Below are 23,855 nucleotides of genomic sequence, written 5' to 3'. Positions count from 1 at the left end.
GGGAATGCCAGCGGTCCGCTGGCTTTCGCGCATAAACCATCACTTCCTGCCCTCTCTCTCTCTCTCTCTCCAGTCACACACAGCGCCAGATGAGTATTTCCAGCGCGCTCAAAAAAAAATAAAACATTTTTTTTTTAAATCACAGCCGCTCTCCTCCCCGGGCACCTCCCAAAGAGGAGGTCCGCCCCCGTCGTTTTTTGAGCTCACGCGCCGCGCCCGCGAGCCGGAGCCTGACGTCGACTCCCGTCGATGCCGCGCGTGGGGCTGGAACTCTTCCAGAGCGCCCGACCCGCTTCGCGAAGCACCCTTATTTGGTCTGAAAATCCACAACAGCCATCGCGAGGCAAAAATAGCCGCGCTTGTTGATGATGAGGCTGCCTTCGAATAATGACCACACAAGTCGAGACGAAAGCGAAAAGAAAATGGGGTGGGGGGGAGGGGGGGGGGAGGGGGGGGCTGTGGATGAAGCCGGAGGAACAGGAGAATGAAGGCCAGGGGAGAACACACATCTCGAGCTGCCGTTCCAAACAACGGAGTAAGATAAACCCGTGTTTCACCGTCTAGTCAACACTTCCTTCCATACCACTGGATGTGAGGCTCTTCCTTTTGATCTCTGATAAATGTGTAGAGGGGATTAAACCTAAGCATGGATTTTAGCCAGAATACCAAGTAATGTTCAAAAGCTGACTTCCGATCCCATGGCCCGCCCTCCCCAATAACCCCTACAAAGCACCTCCTCTCAAGACCTCTGCATGACGGCAAATTTCTTTTGATGTGAACTTTGGCGACAGACCTGCCACTGGTATAGTGATGGCTAATGCGTCAAACCCTCTCCTTCCCTTTAAAGTGCGTACCACAGCAAAGACTTAAAAAGACAAAGCAGGAAGTTAAGCCTGCAGTGCTTAAATGCTAACTGTGTGCACATTTCTTCACCGAACAATTTCATTTCATCTCCTTTTTTTTTTTTTTACATGTACATTCTGTAACCATTAGTTTTCTCTGAGGAAGACGCCTCTGACTCTCGAGACGCATTAAATATTCAGTAGCCCCATCCATTTTCGAGAACACCACATTTGGCGGTGGGAGAGAAAAAGCCACAACAGGGAGCACAAACATCCCTCTTACATGTAGCTCGCCATGTTAAATTCATATGTGGTAATGGCTGTGCATTAAACCCTCCTTCCCTTCCTGTGCTGAGGCCTGGGGGAGCAGAGAGAGCATCTGGAGGATACAGCACTAGAGGCAAGGGGTGGGGGGGGCACTCACCTGTCTTGGGGTTGATTGTGAAGAACCCCTGCGGGTTCCCGCTGGAGATCCTGTAGCTCAGCTTCTCGCCGGACCTGACGTCGGGGTCGAAGGCCTCGATCTGGATGATGGACACGTCCTTGGGGGAGTTCTCCATGACCGAGGGGTAGTAGACCGGCTCGGAGGTCTGCGGGGCGTTGTCGTTGACGTCCTGCACCTCCACGTAGACCTCCACGAAGGAGGAGAGCGGCGCCACGCCCCGGTCGGTGGCGTAAACTGTCAGCCAGTAGTGGGGCGTGGTCTCATGGTCCAGAAGCTCCTGGGTCCTGATGACGCCTGCGGGGCAAGGCGAGAAAAAACAAGTCTGAGTGCTCACATCCACAACAGCTTGGGCAGGAGAGTGCTTAGCAGGCAGGGGGGAGGGGGACGCTATTAACCGCAACACCATAGCCTTGTCACACGTTCCTCAGACGCACGTATTTAGCCCTACTGACCAACATAATGTGGGCCTAATCAGTTCCTGTTATCGCCACCTGATTCCAAATAAACTGAAAAACATTCAAAAAATAAACACACAAAAAAAGACGTGGTCCAAGAAGTAACTTTATAATCGTTGATAAAATTATCAGTCGACAAGACTGTGGGGTGACTTGACTCAAATTCAAATTGATTCCCTATCATGGCAATGCACTTCGATCCCATCTCTATCTGTAACCCTTTCATATGTCTCCATAAAACATAAAATGATGATGATGATGATGATGATAATATTTATATAGTATATAAGTTATATAAAACAGACGTAGTCATGTGTGCAACGCCTTAAAACGTTGCCTCCTCAGCAGATAACAAACTGACACAACTCGGAAGTGAAACCAGCAGAGGTGGACTCTGACACGGGGCCGTATCGTAGGAATTATGACTCAGGCGTGGGCGTGTGTTTGAACAGAAAGGCGTGGCCCCTTTCTGTGGCCCCTGCGGCGCCTGGTCAAAGGTCGCCTCTACCTGGGCAAGGCCGCACGCTCGCCGGCATCCAGCCGCGCAGCCCCGGAGATAAGGCCGCCCACCGTTTTACCCAGCATCCTCTGGGACTGATCCCTCTTCTTGTGACTCACCGACTGCCAGTGCTGCTCGGGAGTTAAAATGAGAGGTTTCCTCTCACCTCTAGGACATAATTCTTTAGATCCTCTTTTCAGACCCCCCCCTCCTCCCTTCTCCTGGTTCTGGTTTATTTTTTCCTCTCTGTCTCCCCCCTTTCTCACAGTTCCTCTCTTCTCCTCTCCTCTCGGAGACTGTTAAGCAGGATTAAATAACAAAAAACGAGGAAACGGGCGCGTACACAGAGGCTCAGTTACATGCCCTGCAGGCGTAGGATTCTGGGTAGCCTACATAGTTTCCAAAGCGTTCTGTGGGCAGAACACATACCTGCAAAACTAGGCCATGTTATTTTTGCTAAGATTAAACAACAACAGAAAAAACACTGACTAAAGTTCTGTTTCTGAACATGGGAGTTAATCAAAGAAAAAGGAAGAAGAAACTGGAAAAAAGAGGAAGGGGGGAGGGAGGGAGGGGATTTCTTGTGGAAGCGCTGGCTACAGATTTGAGCCACTGAGCGTAACAGTTGTGTGGGGAATTGTGAATGCTGCTCGAATTAATAAAAAATGCGAGCGCAAGTCTGACGGGCGAAGATCCGGTGAGGGGGGGTGTGGGTGGGGGTACGGGGTGGGGGGGTGGGTAAAGGGGGGGGGCTTTGGCGGAGGATGCGCACGCTCCCGCCCAGCGCAGCCCGAACACTCTCGCTCTCCGCCTCCACCCCTTTCCGCCGCTACCCCTCTCACGCTGCGCGCGCTGAATCGGGCCAGTCCACGGGCCGGGGGGAGCGTTCCTCCCAACAATGTCCGCCACTGTGCGCCGTAACGGCGCTCTGCCCTTTCAAATGTCGCCACCGGCGCCAATTATGCAGACCGCGCCCACGCGCGCTTTCCGCGCTCGACCCAACACCCTCTGGGCACGGAGCGCCGACACTGCAGCTCTGACTGGCAGGTCTTGTAGACTGTGCCAAGTGCCCATGGCTAACAGTGGCATATCCAACAAAACAAGGTAACTCCTTATTAATATGCAATCGCAAATAATCATACCCAAAACAGATGCCTCAGCGGTAGCAGCTGACCCCTTCATATGAAAAAAAAAGTTATTATATTATTTAAAATCACACAGTCTTGTCAGAGAGTCCTGACATTTATGCGAGGTAGATCAATAGCCAGTTCACACATGCGAATCATGGCTCTCAAGAGAACAGTCAGAGGGAAATGGATAAAACGGCTAATAAAGCAGAGGCTAGGCTTTTAACCTTTACTTCCCCTCTCAGTTTCACCTGCAAGACCACGCGCGTCGCCTCAACCCCGCACTCCCACAGACCAAACAAATCCAACCCGGCGCTCCCTTCAGAAAGCGTTTCCACGGTTCCAACACCACTGCAGTCAAGAGCTAGCCCTTTCCAATATGTTTTTAGAGCTTTGTGAATATAGACAGACTCCATCCATGGTAAAAGTCCAATCAACAAGCTTAAGCTTGATTATAGCTAATTGATTTAGCTAATAGTTCAGACAATTCCGTTTATACGCTCTTTATAATTTCCTGCTAAAGCATAGGCCTACTGCTGCTACATCCCAGGCTAAACTAAATAGGTTAAACAATGACCAACTTAACCTTTTTATTTTTACTTTTTTTTTTTTTGGCGTCAAAACATCTGCGGCTGTCAGCGTTACCAGTTACGGTACAATTTGTGGATGCTTGCCTGGAACTAGCCTCCAGGATAAACAATATTCTGCTGGTTGGGTTCTCCTCCAAGACTCTGGTGCATCCATTTCATGCAGCCAAACGCACAATCAAAACGAGGAAACCACGAAAGAAAGGTACGTGAAACGCCCCTCTAATTAACTTGTACAAGGACAACATTTTGTACGATGCCAGCAGCCCTGTCACAGATGCCAAAGGAGTAACACCTTCACTGTTGAATGGCAGAATGCCAACACAACTGAATCCTTAGGAGTAAGATCACAAATATCTGATTAGATGTAAAAATCACTACAGCTAATTGAAAGCAATGGAGTTTGATGTAGAATATTGAAGAAAAAAATGACAAAAAAACCTACTCTTCAAAGGGGTGAATAACCTATATTAAATTATATATTTATTATTATTATTTTATTATTTTTTTTGTTAAAGAGAGAAATCAAGTTAACCAGAAGTGCAGAATATGGAAGCCCCGCCTTTAATTGATTTTGAGTGACACCTCTCGCATACCTGCTCTGCGTGATCAGCAGTGAGACTGGCAAAAAACATTCCGTAAGTAGATCGTGCTCAGGTAAGTTCTTAATTTGATCAGAACATGATATAAATGACTAAGACTTATCAAATGCATAGTGGGAAGGTTTATGCCCACAGTTGAGCTACTGGGAGTTCGCCTGGAGTCCCATTTTCACATTATTTTATTCTTGGTGAGGGAGTTCACTTTTAGCTTGCTAACATGTCCACCCTTTAATGTGAAGGAGGCTAGCTCCGGTTAGCGGCGCGAAGTTAAATTTATGCTCATTTCATGAAATAGGTGGATTAAGTTGTTCATTTGTACTGCCGCAGTATAAGTATTGGTAGATGTGTTCAGTAGAACGTGTGTTATGTTTATCATTCGATCATTTCGTCGAATTAACAGAGCCGTTGTTCATGGTTTTGTAATTTAAACTATGCTAAGCGAACACCACATTAAGAAAAGCGAGTATCGCATTTTTGTGAATACCTAAACACGTTTCATGTTGGTGACTAAGTTCTAAGTTAACATAAATTGAGTTTAAGCACTTATTCCAGCTCTACATAAACTATAATGTTATTCAGTTTTATTTCTTGTGTAAAAATGAACTGCCAGGTCATTTTACAGTTGAATATTATACTGTACAGTTAAAACAGGTTATTTTGAGTTGATACTTGAAATTCTTGAACTAGATTACAGAACTAGAGTATAACATAAAGGGCCTATAATGTTATTCCAGTGTTAGACTAATGAAACCAGTCTATGGCTGATCCTTGATTTGTGATGGCAAGCCACCCAGCTTCTTCTGATCTTCATTGACAACTGCATACAGAGGACAGAAGCATCATCTGCCAGAAAGACTGAACATCTCATTGTCACTACGGTGTGGTAGGACTGTATCCACACAGAACATAGGCATTCACACTTACATTCATTCTGAGGGTGCACCCGAGAAAAAAGACTTTCAAACAAACGCACACACTGTGAGAAAGGCCTGTTTATTATTTTCTTTTCTTTAAAAGGAGTTTATTGATATGCACTCAGTACGGTTGGAAATTGGTACAAACCTGGTTTTCTAATTTCACTAACAATTTTCTATACTGTTCACACCTTGTGTTATCTCCATTAATTTATGGTACACTGTCTACTCCCATTGCTCCTTCCCGAACCTAGCTATTTGGTGTACATACCCAGAAGTGGGTTACAAATTATATATAATTTTTTTTTTTTTATTATCGTATAAAACAAAATAACAAGGTAATCCATTTTTATTATGAACTCCAAAACTAGCATGTCAGACAGTGACATTCAGGTGCTAGCAAAGGCGTGCATCAGGATGGCATCGTTTCAGTTTGGAAAGGTTCTGCTAGGAATTTAAACAAATTACAGCCAAACGGATTGGCTGTTGTCTAGAGGGATTATGATTTGCAAAACCCGCCATTGCTGCCTGCTGTTGCTCATTTTCGTACGCGCGAGTCTGTCGCAGAACGGACCTGGGACTCGGTAAACATCCTCTCCCTGATAACGGTCAAGGCCCTTTAAAGGCAAAAGACTACAAGGATCTTCCTGCCTGGACCAGGAGTACAGCAGCACTTTAAAGGACTTTCTGACGACCCAACGCTCAGGGCCCGGACAGGAACTAATTTATGCTGAGCACCCAAGTCTTCTGAAACAAAAAAAGTATCCACTGGCTTATGCGTGTATTCCCAGGCATTACACTCTTTCCAGACAAGAGTTTGCTTTGAACTCTCGCCGTTCCCCTTTTTCCAACGGCCTTAACATTCCTCAGCCTTCCTCAGCCTCCTGCTCCAAGCTTACATAAACTTTCTCATCAAGTTTTTTTTCTTTTTTTTTTTTTTTCCGGCGGCAGCAAAATGCTTCGGATTCCAGAGCCACGGAAAAGGCCCGACGTATTAAAAACTCCGGAGCTGCGTTCCCAGAGAGCCGCGCCTCGAAAACCGTATCGCTCCCCTTATTCCCAGAGCCTAATTACTGCTGATCCGATACGGCCGTGTGGATAATGACTCCTAAAACAGGGGCTCCCATGAGCAGTTTCCATTTCAGGACCCCCTAACAGGACCACCCTCGCTCCGGCTTAAACACCCACCAGAGGCCAAAATGCAGGTCAATGCACCGGTACAAGAAAGCACATCCACAGCAGAAATCATATCGCCCATCAGGGACATATACCCCTTGTGTTGAGTACAATATGCATGCTTTATTTAATAAAGTAAATCATATACTAGTCAGATTTGTTTATCTAAACTCCTAAAATATTTCATTTAATGGGTGAACACACTTCTGTTTTGCTGTGCATAGTCCCCTGAATAGATACGCCTGAACTAGTCAGTAAAATAAGGTGTGGTGTGTGCATAAAAATAAATAAATTATTTCTGATTTAAAAGGATAGGGGCCTCAAGCCAAGTTAATTATTTCCATATTCTTGAGACTTATTGAATTTGCCCCAAAAAACATCACACTCAAAGCCCGGGCTCGGTATCACCAAGGTTATCAGAACAGCAAACACAGACCCTGGAAGCAATTTCCCCCAATTAGCACACAAGCATTTAACAAACAGGATCTCGCACAATAGCTCATTCTCTTTCTCTTCTTTTATCTTATCTGCCCTGTGCGCTGGGCAGAGCAATTATGACAGAGTGCCATTTCAGTCCCCGATTCAGCCCATGAGCACTTCCGCTTCGCGCTCGGCTGTTTATTCGGCACACAGCTGCGGCAGACGCAAGCGGCACTCCCAGCAGCTGGCAGGGGGCGGTTTTGGGGGGGGGGGGGGCACAATTCAGTTCATCTAAAGCATCATTTTAACAGCTTAATATGATCCACAGCATCTGGCTATTCCATCACTCTAATATTTAAAAACAAAAAAAACCACTTAACTATAGGCCTAAAATTACATTATCAGATCACCAAGATCCAAGAAATTCAAACATACTCAAAACAAGTGCAAATACAAAAACAGATTGGTTTAAAAATAAATAAATAAACAATGAATAGCGGTATTCATGACAGCAAGGCGGGGGTGTCTTCCATGAATGAAGAGGGGGGGGGGGTGATGTAATTAGAATATGCCTGATGGAATTCCCGCAGAATTTAGCCCATTAATTCCAGTCCAGGAAACCTATTGGGACATGCCCAGACAGACTCCATTGTCATACTGCTGGATGTTATTTCAGAAGCCTCTGAGCATGTCTGTTCACAGGGCTTCTGTTTTAATATGGCATTATTTAAGCCCCGCTATCTCCCGACCCTTGGCAGGCAGGTGGGGGGTGGGGGGTGGGGGGGGGGGGTTTACTTGTTGGTATCTTGATAAGAAAGGAGGAAGTGGCTGGGGAGGTTTTGTTGCTGCTGAACTTCGCCGTCACTGGAATTTTACATCATGCCAAGGGTCGCCGCTGAACTACCTGGAAAGAGGGGTTCGGAGAAGGCGGCTTTGTAGAGTGAAGAGAAGTTCCAAAATTGAGGATAAACTTTGACGTTCCGTTACGAGGCCGCGTCGTCTTTCCCGTGAACATCGCGGCTCGCCGGCTCTCTCGGTTATCTCAAACGCATTTACGCCTCTCAGACTGTTCTTCCCCACATATTGACTTTACCGATTCACACGAAATCATGCCCTCAAGGACAGTCCAGTTACTTGAGAGGCTGAGAATATGCCTGCCGGAAATTACACGCGGGAGCCAAAAGACCAATCTTACTGTACGCTGCCATCTGTTCATTCTGCCGCCATTTTATTGATCAGATAAAAGCTGCTGTCAACCTGTTTAAAATGAGACCGAATACTGAAATTCATTGTGTGCAGCTCACTTTGAAATAATATTTCAGACTTTTGTTAAGCTGTTAAAACTCTGGAACTGGATGCATCCAGTGATGTCAAAAGTGGGGGGCAAAAACCAAACCGGTGCAGCCGTATTTAAAGTACAGCCAGCTGTTGTCCACTACAAACAAACCCAATAGTATCAGATTCCAATTTAAAATTAATGTTATCTTAAAATTAGCCAATCACTAATAACATTTCATTCAAAATGCACTGGTGTGTAGGAATGGAAAAACAACAGTGATTTAATTTAAGGATTCTCTTGGAAATGAACTCCAGACTCTATAACAATGCAACAGATTAATGGCTGATTACAATGGACGCTGACTACACTACAAAATTTAAAGCAGACTAAAGTACATGAAATAGCCTTTGTATTATCTTCTGACAGAAAATCTGGAGGAAAATTGAAAACAGCACATGAAGAAAATCAAAAACAGTACACAGATTTACAATTAGCGGTTTTATTTGTAATAATAAAACAGAAAATAAAAATGAAATGAACTTGCACGGCTATACACGGAAGACTTGAAGCATGTCAGTTACTCATTGACTGAAACATGTCAGAGAAGTCCACTCCTCTTCATGATTGTTTTCCCCAACTTTTGCTGAGGAGACAAGTAGCCTACAGAGCACAATGCCGAAGAACCAGACTTGTTCATTGCATGTCACACAGTTAAAGTGACTTCAGTTTAACTAATCAACAAGGAAGAAAATGTTCTGTATTTAAGCCAATTCAAAACAAGCAGACATACTTGTTTATCTCAACTGTATCTTGAACACAAGTTTATGACTGTACAATAATTAGTAGGCCAGCACGTTTGTGTAGAACACCAAATGAAAAGGCCCATAGAAACATGACTAATGAGAATGTTTTCCCTCCCAAGACAACGGGATCTCCAACTGACCATCGGGAGTCTGTGATGATAAAGCAAACGTGAACTTTGCCCCTTCATCCCTCGGGCATCTTGTATAGATTTATTTTCAGATATTCCTGTTATTGTTAGTGATTCAGAAGGAACTGACCTCACCGCCACCAAGCTCCCCTCCACAGCAAATCCAGAGACCTCAAAACTGGCAACACTAGTGTGCCCCCCCTCCCCCACTCTCTTTTCAGTTTAAAGACAGCCTAACGGTCGAGAGAGAGCAACAAATCTTAACTTGGGGAAAGGCTGCTTTTCATCTGGCGCCCTGCAATCAACTACAGCTCACCGTGCATTCCTTGCCCGAGTTGCTGGGGCAACCGCACTCAAACAACGGCTACTTATTAGGCGTGGATTTCTCCTTTACCGCCTCCCCCCCAACCCCCGCCCCCTGAGTGCGCCAAAGCCGCCACACTTCTCTTCCGCTGCACTGGAGGCAGAGCGAATGTGTGATCGGGGGGCGGGGGGGGGGCAGGAGCCTCGGGACATTCCACTCTCTCTCGAGATGCCCGTCTGGATCGGCGATGGCTAACAACAGGAGACCGCGAAGCCGCTTGGCACATACCTCCCTTATCTGGCATCGCGGGGAATCAGCCTCGCTTCACTCACAACAGGAAGGGCGCTGGGAGGGCAGGTGGGGGCGAGTTAGGGGGGCTTTTTTTGAAGGGGGGAGAGGAGGACGCACGAGTGGAACTTTGTTGTTACATGTCAAACTATTTCACCAGCCTTCAACAAAGGCCTCTTTCACGAGGCGGTCTGCGAACAACTTGGAACGAAAAAGGGCGACTGAATGCATTATCCGCCGAGCGTTTGGACGGAACAAACGAGCCACGGGACCAGAGGTCATGATTTTATCGCCCGTTATTGCGTACTCACGCGCAGCTCTAAATCACAAGCCCCTTGGTGTCTCTCTGTTGAGCGGCGGTGTGCTCAGATCTACGAGCCTCTGTGATCCAGCACTTCCCTGTTTGACAAAGGACTCGCTTCTTTCGTGCGGCCACACGGCTCGGTCTGCGCCGCAGATGAGTGCAAATTGGTTTAAAAATTTTGGGCTGAGGCAGAGAGCGGGGACACTTAAGTGCCGACTTCATCAAAGAAACCGAACGTCTGAAGTTTCCAATAGTCCCCAACACGAGAAACCGGCCCATACTGAATTAATTCTTCTCATGAAAGAAATCCACAGGCAAGAGTCCTGATGAAAGCACCGCATAGTATAGGATAACACACAATGCCCTGACCCAGGGAACCTTAAGTAAATGCGAGCCTGACTGATTCTTTCAAGGCAAGCACCATTTCTTTTCTTCGCAATAGATTAGGTGTGGATTATTTAAAGTTCAGTGCATCACCGTACCAATGTCATAAAAAAACCTTTCCACGCTAGAGCAAACTTTAAGATTAGCAAGTAATCAAGTTTTATGATTTTAGGACCTGCAACTAAAAGAGGGCTACCTACAACTACAAAGACCTTACAGCAGTGTCTCAATACCTTTCCCTGAGTACTGGCTTATCAAGTCAGCCACCCAAATAAGTCTTCTGGGGGGATAAAATATTTTCCATTCTCTCAACCCTACATGTAATACCACTGCCTGTTTGTTTCCTTTCCACCGGCGGGTTATTAAATAAGGCTCCCGAGATTCCATACGTGGTTCCAGGACATCAATCAGGTTAGCAGCATACCTGGCTGCCTCTACTGTGGCAGGCCACCATTAACTCAATTACCTCAACCGCACTGTCTGTACACACACACACACACTCACCAGGGACAGAATTAGCTCGGCTCACACTCCAAATCTCACCAAGGCTCCACATTCTGTCTTCCACCCTAAACATGTTTGTGTGATCCGGACAGAAATGCAAGTCCTGGAGTCAGGAATTTGAACGAGCGCCCGCTTACAAACCACTATAAGAGCATCTTTGAAAAACGTGCCAATTACTTATTTTGTTAAAGCCTTAAAAGCTATTCTACTTTGAATATTGAGTTTTTGAGGCTTGGGTTTTTCCCTCTCAAATTAAACAAAATACAATTAGGCCTAAGTGACAACTAAAAGCCTAGTGCAACACACACACACACACACACACACATACCCCCTGCTCTGTGTATGTGTGTGTAAGAGAATCTTCAAAGTGAGCAGTATATTTTCGTTTCCACATTCCTCAGGGCTACCATAAACATATGGGGCAAGCAAACAAGAAAATAAAAGGTAAGGGCTTAAATAAAGGCCGCACATGGAAAACATAAAGGAGCAAAATGCAGAAACGTAAAACGTACACAGATGTGTCAAGTCTTCCTTAATTGCCTCCTCCCTCCCCATAAAAACTGCAGAGCCTGGAGGTGTGTGGCTTCTGGCATTCCCAACCCTTATTTATTCTTTTTTCCCTCCCCTGCCAGGGAATTTAACTGCAGGACTTTGCATCTGAAGAAAGGGGCTGTTGGGTGTGCACCCTCATTTTCAGATTCATTTCTCTTTTTTTGGCAACATAATCGTCTGCCCACATACGGCATCCTTCCCCCGTTCCCAACCAAACCATCCCCCGCCCTCCCAAATTCCCAGGGGAGCCACTGCCTTGGGCACATTTGGTTTGCTACTGGCTGTGGCTGCGTCCCGCACAATGGAGCACAATGCGAGACAATCCTATCTTTGCCTGTCCAGAGACATCACATGTGGCTCCGCAGAAAAAGCAGGTTAATGCCATCTGCCCTGCAACATTCTCATTTAGAACCTCATTCAAAACATTCGCACACAGGCAGCGCTCGTACACAAGGCAATCAAACGGTAAACGAGCATCTTACTTTGTGTGCATTTTTAATGCCAAAATAATTATGATTTGCTCATGCCATCTTTGGTTCTAATGACACTGAAATTTTAGCTGTTCCCAGCCAGCTGCAACCTACACTAAAAAAATTCAAAATCAATTTAGCTTTCAGAGCACAAACTGCCAAAAACACACAAACAAACCTAGCCTCACAAATGGAAAACCTACAGCAAACAGGTTCACAAACATGGGGGCAGTTGAAAGTTTCAAATCAAATTAACAGCACTGAATAGGCATGCTTCACCCCATTCATATCATCCTGCTGTAAACTATTTACATTTTTGCAACATCTTGGAACAAAAGAGGAGGGGATCAATACCCTACAATCCACCCAATAAACCACCAAACGCAATCACCATAGGGGCCGGACATATACAATAGTCGACAGATGGTTCAAACAGAGAAGGCTCCATGCTGGCTCATCTTGTCATGCTAAATTTACCACCAGAGAAAGTGCAATCCACAACAGACCCTGCTAATTTAGGTCTCTCATCAACTGATTTACACAGCTAAAATGCACAAAAAACACTTAGCAATGTGCACTAGGCAGGGAAATTTTTAATCCAGTTTTAAGGTACTGCTTTGGAACCAAGGGCTTTCAGCAAATTACATGTGTTCAAAAGCTCATGTTTTATGTATCAAGTTTAACTGGTCCACTTGGACATTAAATATGCATACTGCCAAACAGAAAAAAGTGTAAAAAGGTGAAAGTCTGACACTTAGCCATATGTCACAGAAAACAAAAACATATTTAAAAGCTGCAGTGGTTGGATCCTCACTTTGGAGGGCACACTGGCAGAAGCTTTCTACAGCAAAACCATTTGAATTCCAGTTATTTAAAGCCGTTGTCACAGGTGCTTGAACGTGCTTCAGAACAGCTGAAAGTAGCGTTAAAGTCTTTTCTGTACGAATTCAAGATGGAGGGCCATGACATTGGTTGAACCAAAAATATATTTTAAAATAGAGTTCCTTAAGATTGTAAAAAATAATCTGAGGAAGAAATATATATATATATATAATTCACAGAATCAATTATATTAGATACCCATGTGGCTGTATTAATTGTGTAATAATGACTTTCAATAAAATAAAAATATCACTGAGCAGTCCTCTCGATTCCAAGGAAACTAATTTGTAATGTCTGCAATGGGTCTTTCAGACAGCTGGCCAATCTGCTGGAGCCATCAATTTTCTCCCCCAGAAAAAAACAGGAGGAATCACACAGCTCATAGACTACCGACATAACAAATGCGTCACTGCCGCACATTAATTAAGAAACATGCATGATCCAGTTTTTGTGGAGTTTCTTTCCCCTGACAAACCACTCTTTTAAGCTTTTCATGCAAACTTTGATCACTGCAGTTACAGAAGCTATATGGACATATTTCATCTTGAATTATTCAAGGTTGTCATACTACGCTAAATAACTTTTTCAAGAACGGATGGGGGTGAAACTTACCACTTTCTTCATCAATGGTGAATATTCCAAGGCCAGAGCCATCCCTTATGGAGTATCTAATTTCCCCATCTCTACCCTTGTCTTCGTCCTTTGCAGTGACTTTCATGACCGAGGTGCCAATAGGTGCGTCCTCCTTGACAAACCCTTTATCCACGAAAGAAGGGAACGAAGGGCGATACAGGTTCTCATTCACATCCACCACGTCCACCTCAATACGACAGGTTGAGGAGAGAGAGACTGGTTTTCCTTTGTCTTTGGCCCTTGCCGTGAGATTGTACACCTGCCTTTTTTCATAATCCAGATTCTGGGCAATCCGCACTGCCCCACTCAGTTTGTCCACATCAAAGCTTCCGTCTCCATTGTCAACCAGGCTGTAGCGCACCTGGCCAGACTGACCAACATCTGGGTCATGAGCTTCCAGCCACATGATCACTGTACCAATGGGGAGGTCCTCTCGCACCTTCACCCGATAGTTGGGAGGAACAAATTTTGGTGGATTGTCGTTGACATCCTCCAGACTGACTTTCAGCAATGTGGTCGATATCAGCTGTGGTTCGTTCATGGCCTGATCACGTGCCGCGACCTTCAACACATAAACAGGATGAAGCTCGCGATCAAGTGGCTTTTTCACCTTCACAACACCCGTCTGCTCATCAATTGAAAATTGATCAGTGTCAGCCAAAAGCGAATATCTGACCTCCCCATTGGCACCCAAGTCTTTGTCTGTGGCCTGCATCTGAATTATCTCTGTCCCCACCTCTGTGCTTTCACTTATTTCAACAGAATAGCCATCCTGCAGAAACTCCGGGCTGTTGTCATTTGCGTCCAGAATATTGACATCCAGAAGACGTGAAGTGGACTTCTGAGGTATTCCTAGATCGTACACAGTGATGTTCAGTGTATAGTGATTGGTTGTTTCTCTGTCGAGTGGTGAGTAAACCTGAAGCCAACCGGTGTCCATTTCGATGACAAACCGACTCTCAGTATCTCCGCCAGAAATTACGTAAACTAACTTTCCATTGAAACCACTATCTGCATCCGAGGCACTAATCAGAATGATTCTTGCCCCGACAGGAAGGTCTTCTTTGACTTCAATGGCACTGGGAAACGACTCCGCAAATTCAGGTGCAAAACGATTGATAGAATGCGTGTCTAAGAAGTTATCCTCAGGTTCCACATGGCTGTGGATTCTACTACCCTGAAGAAGCTTTTCTGCCAGCATTGCAGCGACTCCAGTGTCAACGCATTTTAATTGGACCGGTTTCCGGGCGGTAATGACACTGATGTTCATAGTCATCGGTGGGGTGACATTTTCACCATCACTGGCTGTTATTTTCACGCTGTGAAAGGACACTTTCGCCCCCTCTCCCTCGCTCAGCGACTGTTTCAGGGAAAGCACACCCGAGTTTGGGTTCAAGTCAAAAAGGTCGAGTTCATTGCCAGCCTTGATTTCGTACCGGACCAACTGCAGCTCATCGGCATCGATGGCAGATACGGTGGCTATTTGTTCGCCGACGCCATGATCCCTCGGCACTGTCACCTCGCAGTCAACACTCTCAAACATTGGCTTGTTGTCGTTCAGGTTATTCAGTGTGATCGTTACAGGTGCCTCGACTTCTCGGCGAAAGGGGGCACCCCAGTCTGAAGCTCGGACTCTAAGATTGTAAATCCTTGGCATGAGTTCGTAATCTAAATCCTCGGCGGTGCTGATAACACCAGTGAAATAGTCAATGACAAAAGGCTGGGGGCTCACATTAGCGATGCTGTAGGTGACATAGCCATCTTCTCCACTGTCGAGATCACTAGCACTGACCGTTAGAACACTGGTCCCTACCGGCATGTGCTCATCGACACTGGCTTTGTAAGAGGTTTGCTTAAACTCGGGGATGTTGTTATTCACATCAATCACATTGATGACTACTTTAGTCGAGGCTTTCCTATCGCTGGTAATGACTTCCAGCTCGTATCCCCTAGCATAGTCAGCATGGATCGGTCCAGCTGTTGTAATTAAGCCCGTGTCTGGATTTAGATCAAACCGATTTTTTTCCATCTTATACTTGAACATATACTTCAAATGGGGATACTTTGGTACAGCTGACACCATAGCAACAGGCGTGTGGAAAGGGGCGAATTCGCTGAGGTTGACCCTGTAAACACTCTTTTCAAACTTAGGGGGCCCCACTTTGAACAGAGGTGAGGTCACATGAACAACTTTAACAGAGGAAAACCTAGGTGGGCTCCCTTTATCTTTAGCTTGCAAAGTAAGGTTGTATCCAAAGGGTTGGGTGTCCCAGTCCACTTCTCGGACTGCTTTTATCTTGTACTCCTTGCTTCCAGGGCTGGTTCTCATGGCCTTGAATTGCTGTAGAGGGTCTCCTGCCACAATACTCAGTGAGGCTATCTCCCCGTTTGGTCCCTGGTCGCCATCCTCTACCATCACCACAGCGTACGTGGGGTCTCGGTCACCATCCGATGGGGACAGGGCAACAGCCGTGATGACAGGTGCATGTTCATTGGCCTGCTCCACCCTCACAGTAAGCTTTGCCATGCTGCTGAAACCACTGCTACCATACAGCTTCATGCCACGGTCCACCGCCAGGATCTCCAGTTCATACAGCTTGGTCTCAGCATAGTCCAGCCGACCGGTTAGCGTCACCACGCCACTGGTGGGGTGGACAGAGAACGTGTCCGTCCACTCCCGGAAACTGTAGTAGTACTCGCCGTTTGTCCCTATGTCCGCGTCTGTGGCGGTGACCTGGGCCACACTGGTTCTGATGGCCATGTTCTCCGGCAGGGAGATGCTGTACGAGGTGGGCGAGAACAGCGGCCTGAGGTCGTTAGTGTCGAGAACCTGGACCCTGACCCTGGTGCGGGCCTCTGCATTGGTGCTCCTCTCTGCCGCCTTGACTGTGAGCAAGTAGTGGTCTTTCACCTCCCGATTGAGAATGGCGGTGCTGCCGCCTTTGGTCCTTATGCGCAGGAAACTGAAGTCTCCCAGAACGTACTCCTCAGCTTTGAAGAGGTTTTCACTGTCTCCTGACACTATCTTGTACTTTACCTCCCATGCTGGGTCTGAAATGTAAATGCCCATCTTGATGGGGCTTTCTAAGTAAGTCTTAGCCGCGGAGTTCTCGTATATGGTGGCATTGTACAGTGGGTGTGTAAACTGCATGGGCAACAGCTGCTGCTGCTGCATCCCTTGGCTCCCGCCATAATTGCAGAGGAGCTGCAAGACCGTTAAAAGTAGTGAGGTCCAGTGTCTCACCATGATGCCGTGGTGCACTCTTCACCAAACCTAGGGGGGGAGGGGGCAGAGAAATGCAATTTAATCATATGCATACTTGTTCTCCAAAAGCATATCAGAATTTTAGAAGAATAAATAAGCATTTTCTCAGCTGACAGACTGAGGTAAGGCAAGCCTGTGTTATTGGAGAAGACTGAGAAGGGCTGTTTTCACAACCTATTTAAACTAACAAGAAACGTTATCAAAAGGGAAAGCAGATTTTGTGTCAGGGAGGGGGGGGGGGGTGCGGGGTGGGTTATACTGCACATTATTCCAAGCTGGAGTCAATTAATTTTCTTTCCTGATAAGTTTCAGTGAAGCTGATTAACTGCAGTTGCGCTGCCATGTAGCGGAGAAACGGCAGGAATCGTCATGAATAAGCAAAAGAAATGTTTTCTCCTCCCATATAGCTGCTGCCAACAACAATATATTTTTAAAAATTAAAGAATACTATAGGGCTTATTTAAAGATGTAAAGCCGAGTAGATTCTGACATTTTTTCATTTTTATTTTCATTTCATTATTTCATCATTATTAAATGATATACCACCAAGATTTATTTTTTTGCTACGTTGCCCATATATACTTGGAAACTGGAATATAATATTGATGGAGTCATAATTTTTTTAACTAAAGAAAATCTTTTACTGTTCAAAGGATGAACGTTGGTTTACATTAATTACGGTTGTTAGATTGCGCGTTCGTTCTGTTAAACGCACATAGGAGTTACCATAGCTCCTCAAATCATACACCAATAATAGTAATTTAACGCAGTAATTAAAAGCAGCCTCTATACTAGATAAAAGAGCTCTGTGTTTTAAGTTTTTGTTGTCTGGTTTACTCTACTTAGCCAGCAAAGTAAACAGTAGCCCAGCGCTCAGTTACCGAAGTCCGTCGGGGTCTTGAGATGAGAATTTGAACATTAAAAAAACAATCAAATTACAGCCTGAGCTCTAACTACTTAAGTTCTAATTCAGTAAAATAAACCGCGTCGCTAGCTTTTCTGCAAGTCGACAAAAACTGGCGATAGCTAACAAACTAGATATATATATATATATATATATATATTTTAACAGTAATACCCGCACCACAATCTGGTATGTAGGCTAGATTTAACCAAATAAGTTACATTTCCCGCAAACGAAGCGGACATTCTCGCTTCAAGTATTCGTGCCTTTAGGGCAGATCTATAGGGTTAATTACCATACCTATAAAGATAAGGGGAAATCAACTGTAGGCAACAGCCACCTGGAAAAGAACTGAACACAAATTTTAAGATCTGGCAATGTAGCAAAATAAATAAAATATTTTATATTTATGAAAAATATCCCTGTGGAATAAATAAATCAATCTAATGCATTCACGCATTTAACCGATTCATGCAAATCAGTGCTTTCCATTTCATTTTACACCCCATCCCCCTCCTGAATCCATTTCTATTCAATTCACGCAACCTTACTGCCGTAAATAAACCAGATGTCGCTAGCTAAAGCTTTGGATATTGTTTAAAGCAGTCAAGATACGCAGACAAATGCACAAATCGTAACACCGTCAATAAATCTGTTAGAATTATGACCACGCATAACTTGGCGAAATGCTGTCAATCGGACCGTAACACTGTCTTCACTAAAACTTTAGGTAACAAGCTAATACAATATTTAAAAAGAAACCGGTCAAAGAACTAGCTTGTTCGATCACTACAAAGCACCGGCTAGCTAACTATGTGGGTAGCTAGCCACTTAGCATAGCTGTGAGTGAGTCTGTCCAGCCACGACTCAACTTTTTCTCTGCGCAAGCAAGAACCGCAAAATTCGAGCAAGACCAAAAAATTTGCACACACACGTTCGTTCCCGTTCTCTTACCGTTTACCCGCATCAATATCGTCGATTTGTATTGTTTTCATATGTTTTATTAGATCCCACATTCAGCATGATCACAGTTTTGAGACCCCGTGCGCACACTCCTCTTTTCTTCTTTCTTGTCCTGCTCTCGCTTTCTCCCCCTCTCCCACTCGTTCTCCCCCCTTCTCAATGCGCCTGGTATCTCAATGCGCATTTGGATTGCCCGGATCTACTTTCCGCTGGCATGAAGATAAAAGAATTCTTGCTCCCTTTTTACTTCGCCGATTTCAGTTAAGCGTGCGCGTTTTTCTCCAAGTGAGTTTCGCGCAGGGGTTTTGAACATGCAACGTTAAAGAAAAACCGATAACCGATAGTATTTGTCGCTAAACTGAGCCGTGAGATTTAAGAAGATAAGAGTTGTTCCCTGCAATACTGGGAAAATACAGTACTACCTGCCTGCCGTACCTGTGTGTTCACTGAATTCATTTTATAACTGACAGAATAGCCTACTACAGCATAGTACTTTTTTATTATTCACGTTGACCGAATTATTACGTTTCTCATAAGCAATGCTTTATTCTATGTTGCAGAAATTAACACTTTTAAAACACGCGTAGTCTGCATTTCAGTATTTGAACGAAGTAACTTCTGATTTGTGTACGCTGAACACAGCCTACAGTTAACTTAGCCTGACTTAGATGAGTGGTTTAAAAGTTGTAATTAACTAGACAAAAGCACAGGGAGATGTGCTCGACTATGTAGCTACAGTACAGTGTCGAGGCTCTTAAATGAAGTCTGATCAGGAAAGTTCATTTATAGATCATCCACTAAATGTGGCGACCGTTTTCTAATGCAGCATTTGCGCATTGCTCTAGTCCAGTCAGTGTCCTGTGAAAATGCGCTTCTGCCTACATCAGTGTTGTTAGTCTACTCGCTAGTCCTCAAACCTCGTTTGCACTTTTTTTAGGAATTGTGAGATGGCATGCGCAGTTCCCTCGCATTGAATCAAATATATCAGAGGTCCAGCGGATTCATGCGAACTTATCTCATCTAAACTACTTTAATGGACAACATACCTGCGCAGAGATATGTAAGCAAGAATGTCATACACCCTCACAAACTGAAATGTACCGCATATAACGTAAAACAATTTTGTAAACCACGGGATATATCGCAGTCGTGTCATACGCTGCAGGTTTTGCCGACGCAGATGGCGCTCTCTCCCTAGAATTTCAATGGATCTGTGCGCTCTGCTCGCTTTAGCTATAGGCTATGTACGGTTTTCGTCTGAATTAGAACATGGCTATGAAATTTTCAGAATACATGCTGTTAGAATTTGCTGGGATAAATACAAGACCAATCGATGAACTGTGGGCTTTAACACTGGGATTCTTTTTTCGCTCTAATTTGGGTAACTTTTATAAACTGATTTATTTGTATTATTATTATTATTATTGTTGTTGTTGTTATAATAATAATAATAATAATATTATTATCATTGTTGTTGTTTGTAGTAGTAGTAGCAGGCTACTGTTCTTGTTTTTTTTAAATAGCAATTGTATTGCTACCATATTGCAACAGGACAGTAAACTAACAGTCTACATTCACAACAGGCAACGCATGCATTTTCACTTCATAGCCTACTTACCAGACCAGCTGGGTGAATGCTGCCTTCTTAAGTTAGAATAGTTCAGATGAAGCCAAATAAATGTTGGCGAATTGCGCAGGCGGGCATTTCGCGCAGAAATGAAGTCGCATGCTAAAATAAATTCCAGCACCGGGAATTCCACATTAGTCGCATTTCCACCACCTTCGACATCCACAGAACCGACATTTTAACAATTGAGTCTGGTACATTTAAATCCGCTCGCTCGGCTATGTGCTCCGCCAACTCCTTACACAAGAACAGAATCAGTGTGTCGCTGTGGGATGCCGGAGCTACGGGCGCTGTGATGTCATTGCTGTAGAGCTGGTATTGATAGCCTGTGAACAGCTATACAAATGTAGGAGAGCAATGAGTGAAGTCAGTCTACGTTTTCTGCAACTAGAAACGTATGGTTTTCAGCAAACTTAGGATTTCTTACAGAATTAAATATTTAATAAAATATATATATATTACGAAATTGTCCGGGATAAAAACGTGCTATAATATTACCTGCATACCATTTAAACAAGTTAATATGTTGCAATTTAATGAAGAAAAACCTGCCAATAAATTAAAGCTAAATTATGCACTGAAGTCCTGCAGCCTATAGTCTAACTTGCAGGATAATAAGCAGCGCTGTATTCCAATTTTACCGACAGAAAATATGTATATTCATGTGCATATGTGCATTATGCATGGTCATTATTATGCATACCCAGAAATATTAATGCAATGGAAAATCTGGTGCTTAATGCGCCTTTAGATAACATTCATTAAAGCCATATTCACCCGGAGGCTACTTAAATGAGAAGCACATCTCTGGGGCTTGGTTCCCTGACACCGTCAAAGAGCGTATCCGCTGAAGGCTTTTCTCAAAAGCACCGTCTGTCCCCTGATTCTACCCATAAACGTTTAATTGGATTCCGGTCAGGTGATTTTCGAGTCTTTGATACTGCCAGTGTTCAGACATTCGATAGTTGGGTTGGCGGACAGCTTTAGCTTTACTACAGTCTTTAAAAGCAACAGCCCCGATGGGTGTGTGTCCACGATTTGTTTTTGTTTTTTTTGTTCTTTTTGTTTACTGTTTGGCCTGACAGAAGCCTCTTTCAGGATGCTCTTCAGTTCCACTCAAGTCCTTGAACCACACCTTTTCCTTTTTTGTAAAATAAAGCATCCTCAGCTTAACCCAACATAACGTGAAGCATGTTTTTGGAGCGTTGCCATGCAATCTGCAGTTTTTAAATATGTACCAGTTAGTTTCCTCTTTTATGCATTTTAATGTTAATGTTGCCTCCTTAAGAATTATGCTTACCCCCCAACACACACATGCACAGCCGCACTCACAGACACACACCGATGTGGTGAAAATATAAGTCAAAACTTTTTTTTTCCCACAAGAACATGTAGCCATAGGTGTCTTTTGTCTAATGTCTTCATGTGCAAAGTGTTAAGTTATTGTGTAATTTCATCAATATCTTAATTTTTTTGTGCACCAATCAGGGACACTTTGCATCAATGCCTAGTCAGGGTGCTTAACTCCTGGAGGACCACAATCCATGCCATTTTTTAGGTTCCTTTAAGACCACAAACACCCCAAAACTGAGGAAGTGGACTAAAGACATGAGGTAGTTAAGTGCCTAGATGGAAAGATACCTGCAGAAACTGCAGCCCTCCAGCACCAGGGTTAAAAATCCTTGAAGACACTGTGGAACTTGAGGTAGCAGATAGGGATCCTTTTTGTGCTTGCAGGAAATTTGCTGTGTACAGTCATGTAGGTCCACAACACAATGGTGTAAGAAACAATAAGGTATTGAATAAATGTGTATAAAAATAAACGTGTCCAACATTTGAAAAGGTATCATCCATTATGCAAAATTCAATGTACGAGTCATTGTAAGATATCTACACAGTTCCATATAGTTACAATAAATTTACAAGAAAAGTTTGAATCAATCTTTTAAAAAGCAGAGGTCTTAGGTATTTTAGAGGTTAAGGGAGTTGTATGGATGAATGAGGAGATTTCGGTTTCTGTTCTTGGTTGAGTCATGCTTGATTTGGCCTGCTTGCCCAGTAAAGAAATAATGGAACATTCATTTTTAAGTTGTCTGTGCCTGCAGTCTTATAAGATTTGTTATAAATGCCACTGGCTCATATGCATCAAGCTGACTGCATGACTGACCCTGACTAGCCTGTCTCGCTAAGATTCTACACTTAGAACCCTGACAACCTGCCAGGTATTCTTTAGCCGAACAATACAGGGGGATACAGGGGACACATGGGGTACCAATAATTTGTATATTTGGGGAGGGAAGTACCATTTCCACGTTGAGAAATACTTTTAAGCAGAACACACAACAGAGCTTTCGTTGGCTTAATTATACTCATAACTGGACTTTTTTTTTTTCCATAATTGGAAAAAGAGGCAAACATTTGGATGGTTGACTAGCAAGAAGAGTTGGACTTGATCAATTGAAATCTAAGTCATAAAACGTTGGAGAGGAAAATGTATTTGAACAGGAGCATGAAGATCATTGTTTAGCCAGAGATAATTAGCAGCAATTAGATTTTCCGATACCGACTAATCAAGAATGAGACAATAACCTTGACCTTATTTCAAATACAAACCCTTCTGTAGCAGTTATTTTTGTTCCTCTGGCAGACTCAAATGGGAAGATCAATTGGGACTGCATTTCGTAGAAGTGGTACATTAGTCCTGAATGGCAATGAAATGCCATAAGCAGTCAATGAAAGATCCAGTCATTGGCTTGATGTACTGGGGGCATTCAGGTGTAAGACCCAATACGTGAGATGCAAACACTGCGTGAGGGAATAGCAGGACGGCATGTTTTTCCAGAGTACGCAGTTCATGCTTGTATTTCACTAAACACAAGTGTAAGTTTTTTTTTTTTTTTGACGTTCTTGAATTCTTCTGCACGCCTTCCAGCTCGTCACCTGATACTTTTGGATGAAAAGGAAAGCTCTACAACGCCTGCGGCGTCGGAGCACCGGGCGATTCATGTCACAGGAAACCGAGCACTCCCAGCCGCCTTGGAATTCAAACCTCCGGGGCTGTTGTTTTTGTGCGGGAGAGAAAAACCGGATGATCGAGACGTACATTCAGTCACCTTTTCAGTTGACAAAGCAGCAACAAATTGGATAGCATTGTTCCGGCTTTCACCCGGAACAGTATTTGGGGACCCAGCCCCACCACCCCCTTTTATGTGAAGTAATCTAAACCTTCAAGCACAGCAAATCAATAGGCTACTGTCCCGTGCCAGTGATGTCCAACTTAGCGAACGCTTTCATGAGACTTAAAGAATCATGGGCTTCGGCACTAGCTGGTCATGTTTAGTGCCCTTGTGTGTGTGTTTTAAATATAAAGTATCATTTAGTAACACTGGACAAATGTGACAAACTGTGGTCTTGCAGCCTGCAACAGCTGCTGTTTTAAGTCTGTCTGTCCTTTAACTTTCCTGAGTGAAGCTGGGGATTATCTAAGAAAATCCTTGC

The 23,855-nt window shown here is 44.2% G+C and overlaps 1 protein-coding gene and 1 long non-coding RNA gene across 13 annotated transcripts in view; one reads left to right on the top strand and one right to left on the bottom strand.

The window, feature by feature from the left end:
* Positions 1 to 20,608, bottom strand: part of fat1a (FAT atypical cadherin 1a) — a 72,912-nt gene extending 52,304 nt beyond the window's left edge. For 3 of the 12 annotated variants that reach the window (XR_010329944.1, XM_064335000.1, XM_064334999.1), the window contains exons 1-3: positions 18,722 to 18,902; positions 13,578 to 16,872; positions 1,267 to 1,581 (exon numbers count right to left, since the gene is read on the bottom strand). Coding sequence is in view for 11 of the 12 variants with exons in the window: in XM_064335000.1 (XP_064191070.1) it covers positions 1,267 to 1,581; positions 13,578 to 16,845 (3,583 nt within the window). In the remaining variant the exon portion in view is untranslated. Of the gene's footprint in view, positions 1 to 1,266; positions 1,582 to 13,577; positions 16,873 to 18,721; positions 19,365 to 20,348 lie in introns of those variants that run through there. The other 9 variants (XM_064334990.1, XM_064334993.1, XM_064334994.1 and 6 more) reach the window with 6 other exon arrangements.
* Positions 4,545 to 23,751, top strand: LOC135254653 (uncharacterized). The gene is made up of 2 exons (XR_010329945.1): positions 4,545 to 4,593; positions 23,290 to 23,751. It is a non-coding gene; the product is annotated as an uncharacterized LOC135254653 (long non-coding RNA).
* Positions 23,752 to 23,855: the final 104 nt, after the last annotated feature.

This window comes from Anguilla rostrata, chromosome 5 (genome assembly GCF_018555375.3).
Source record: "Anguilla rostrata isolate EN2019 chromosome 5, ASM1855537v3, whole genome shotgun sequence".
NCBI lineage: Eukaryota > Metazoa > Chordata > Actinopteri > Anguilliformes > Anguillidae > Anguilla > Anguilla rostrata.
This window is presented reverse-complemented; position numbering and strand designations above follow the sequence as displayed.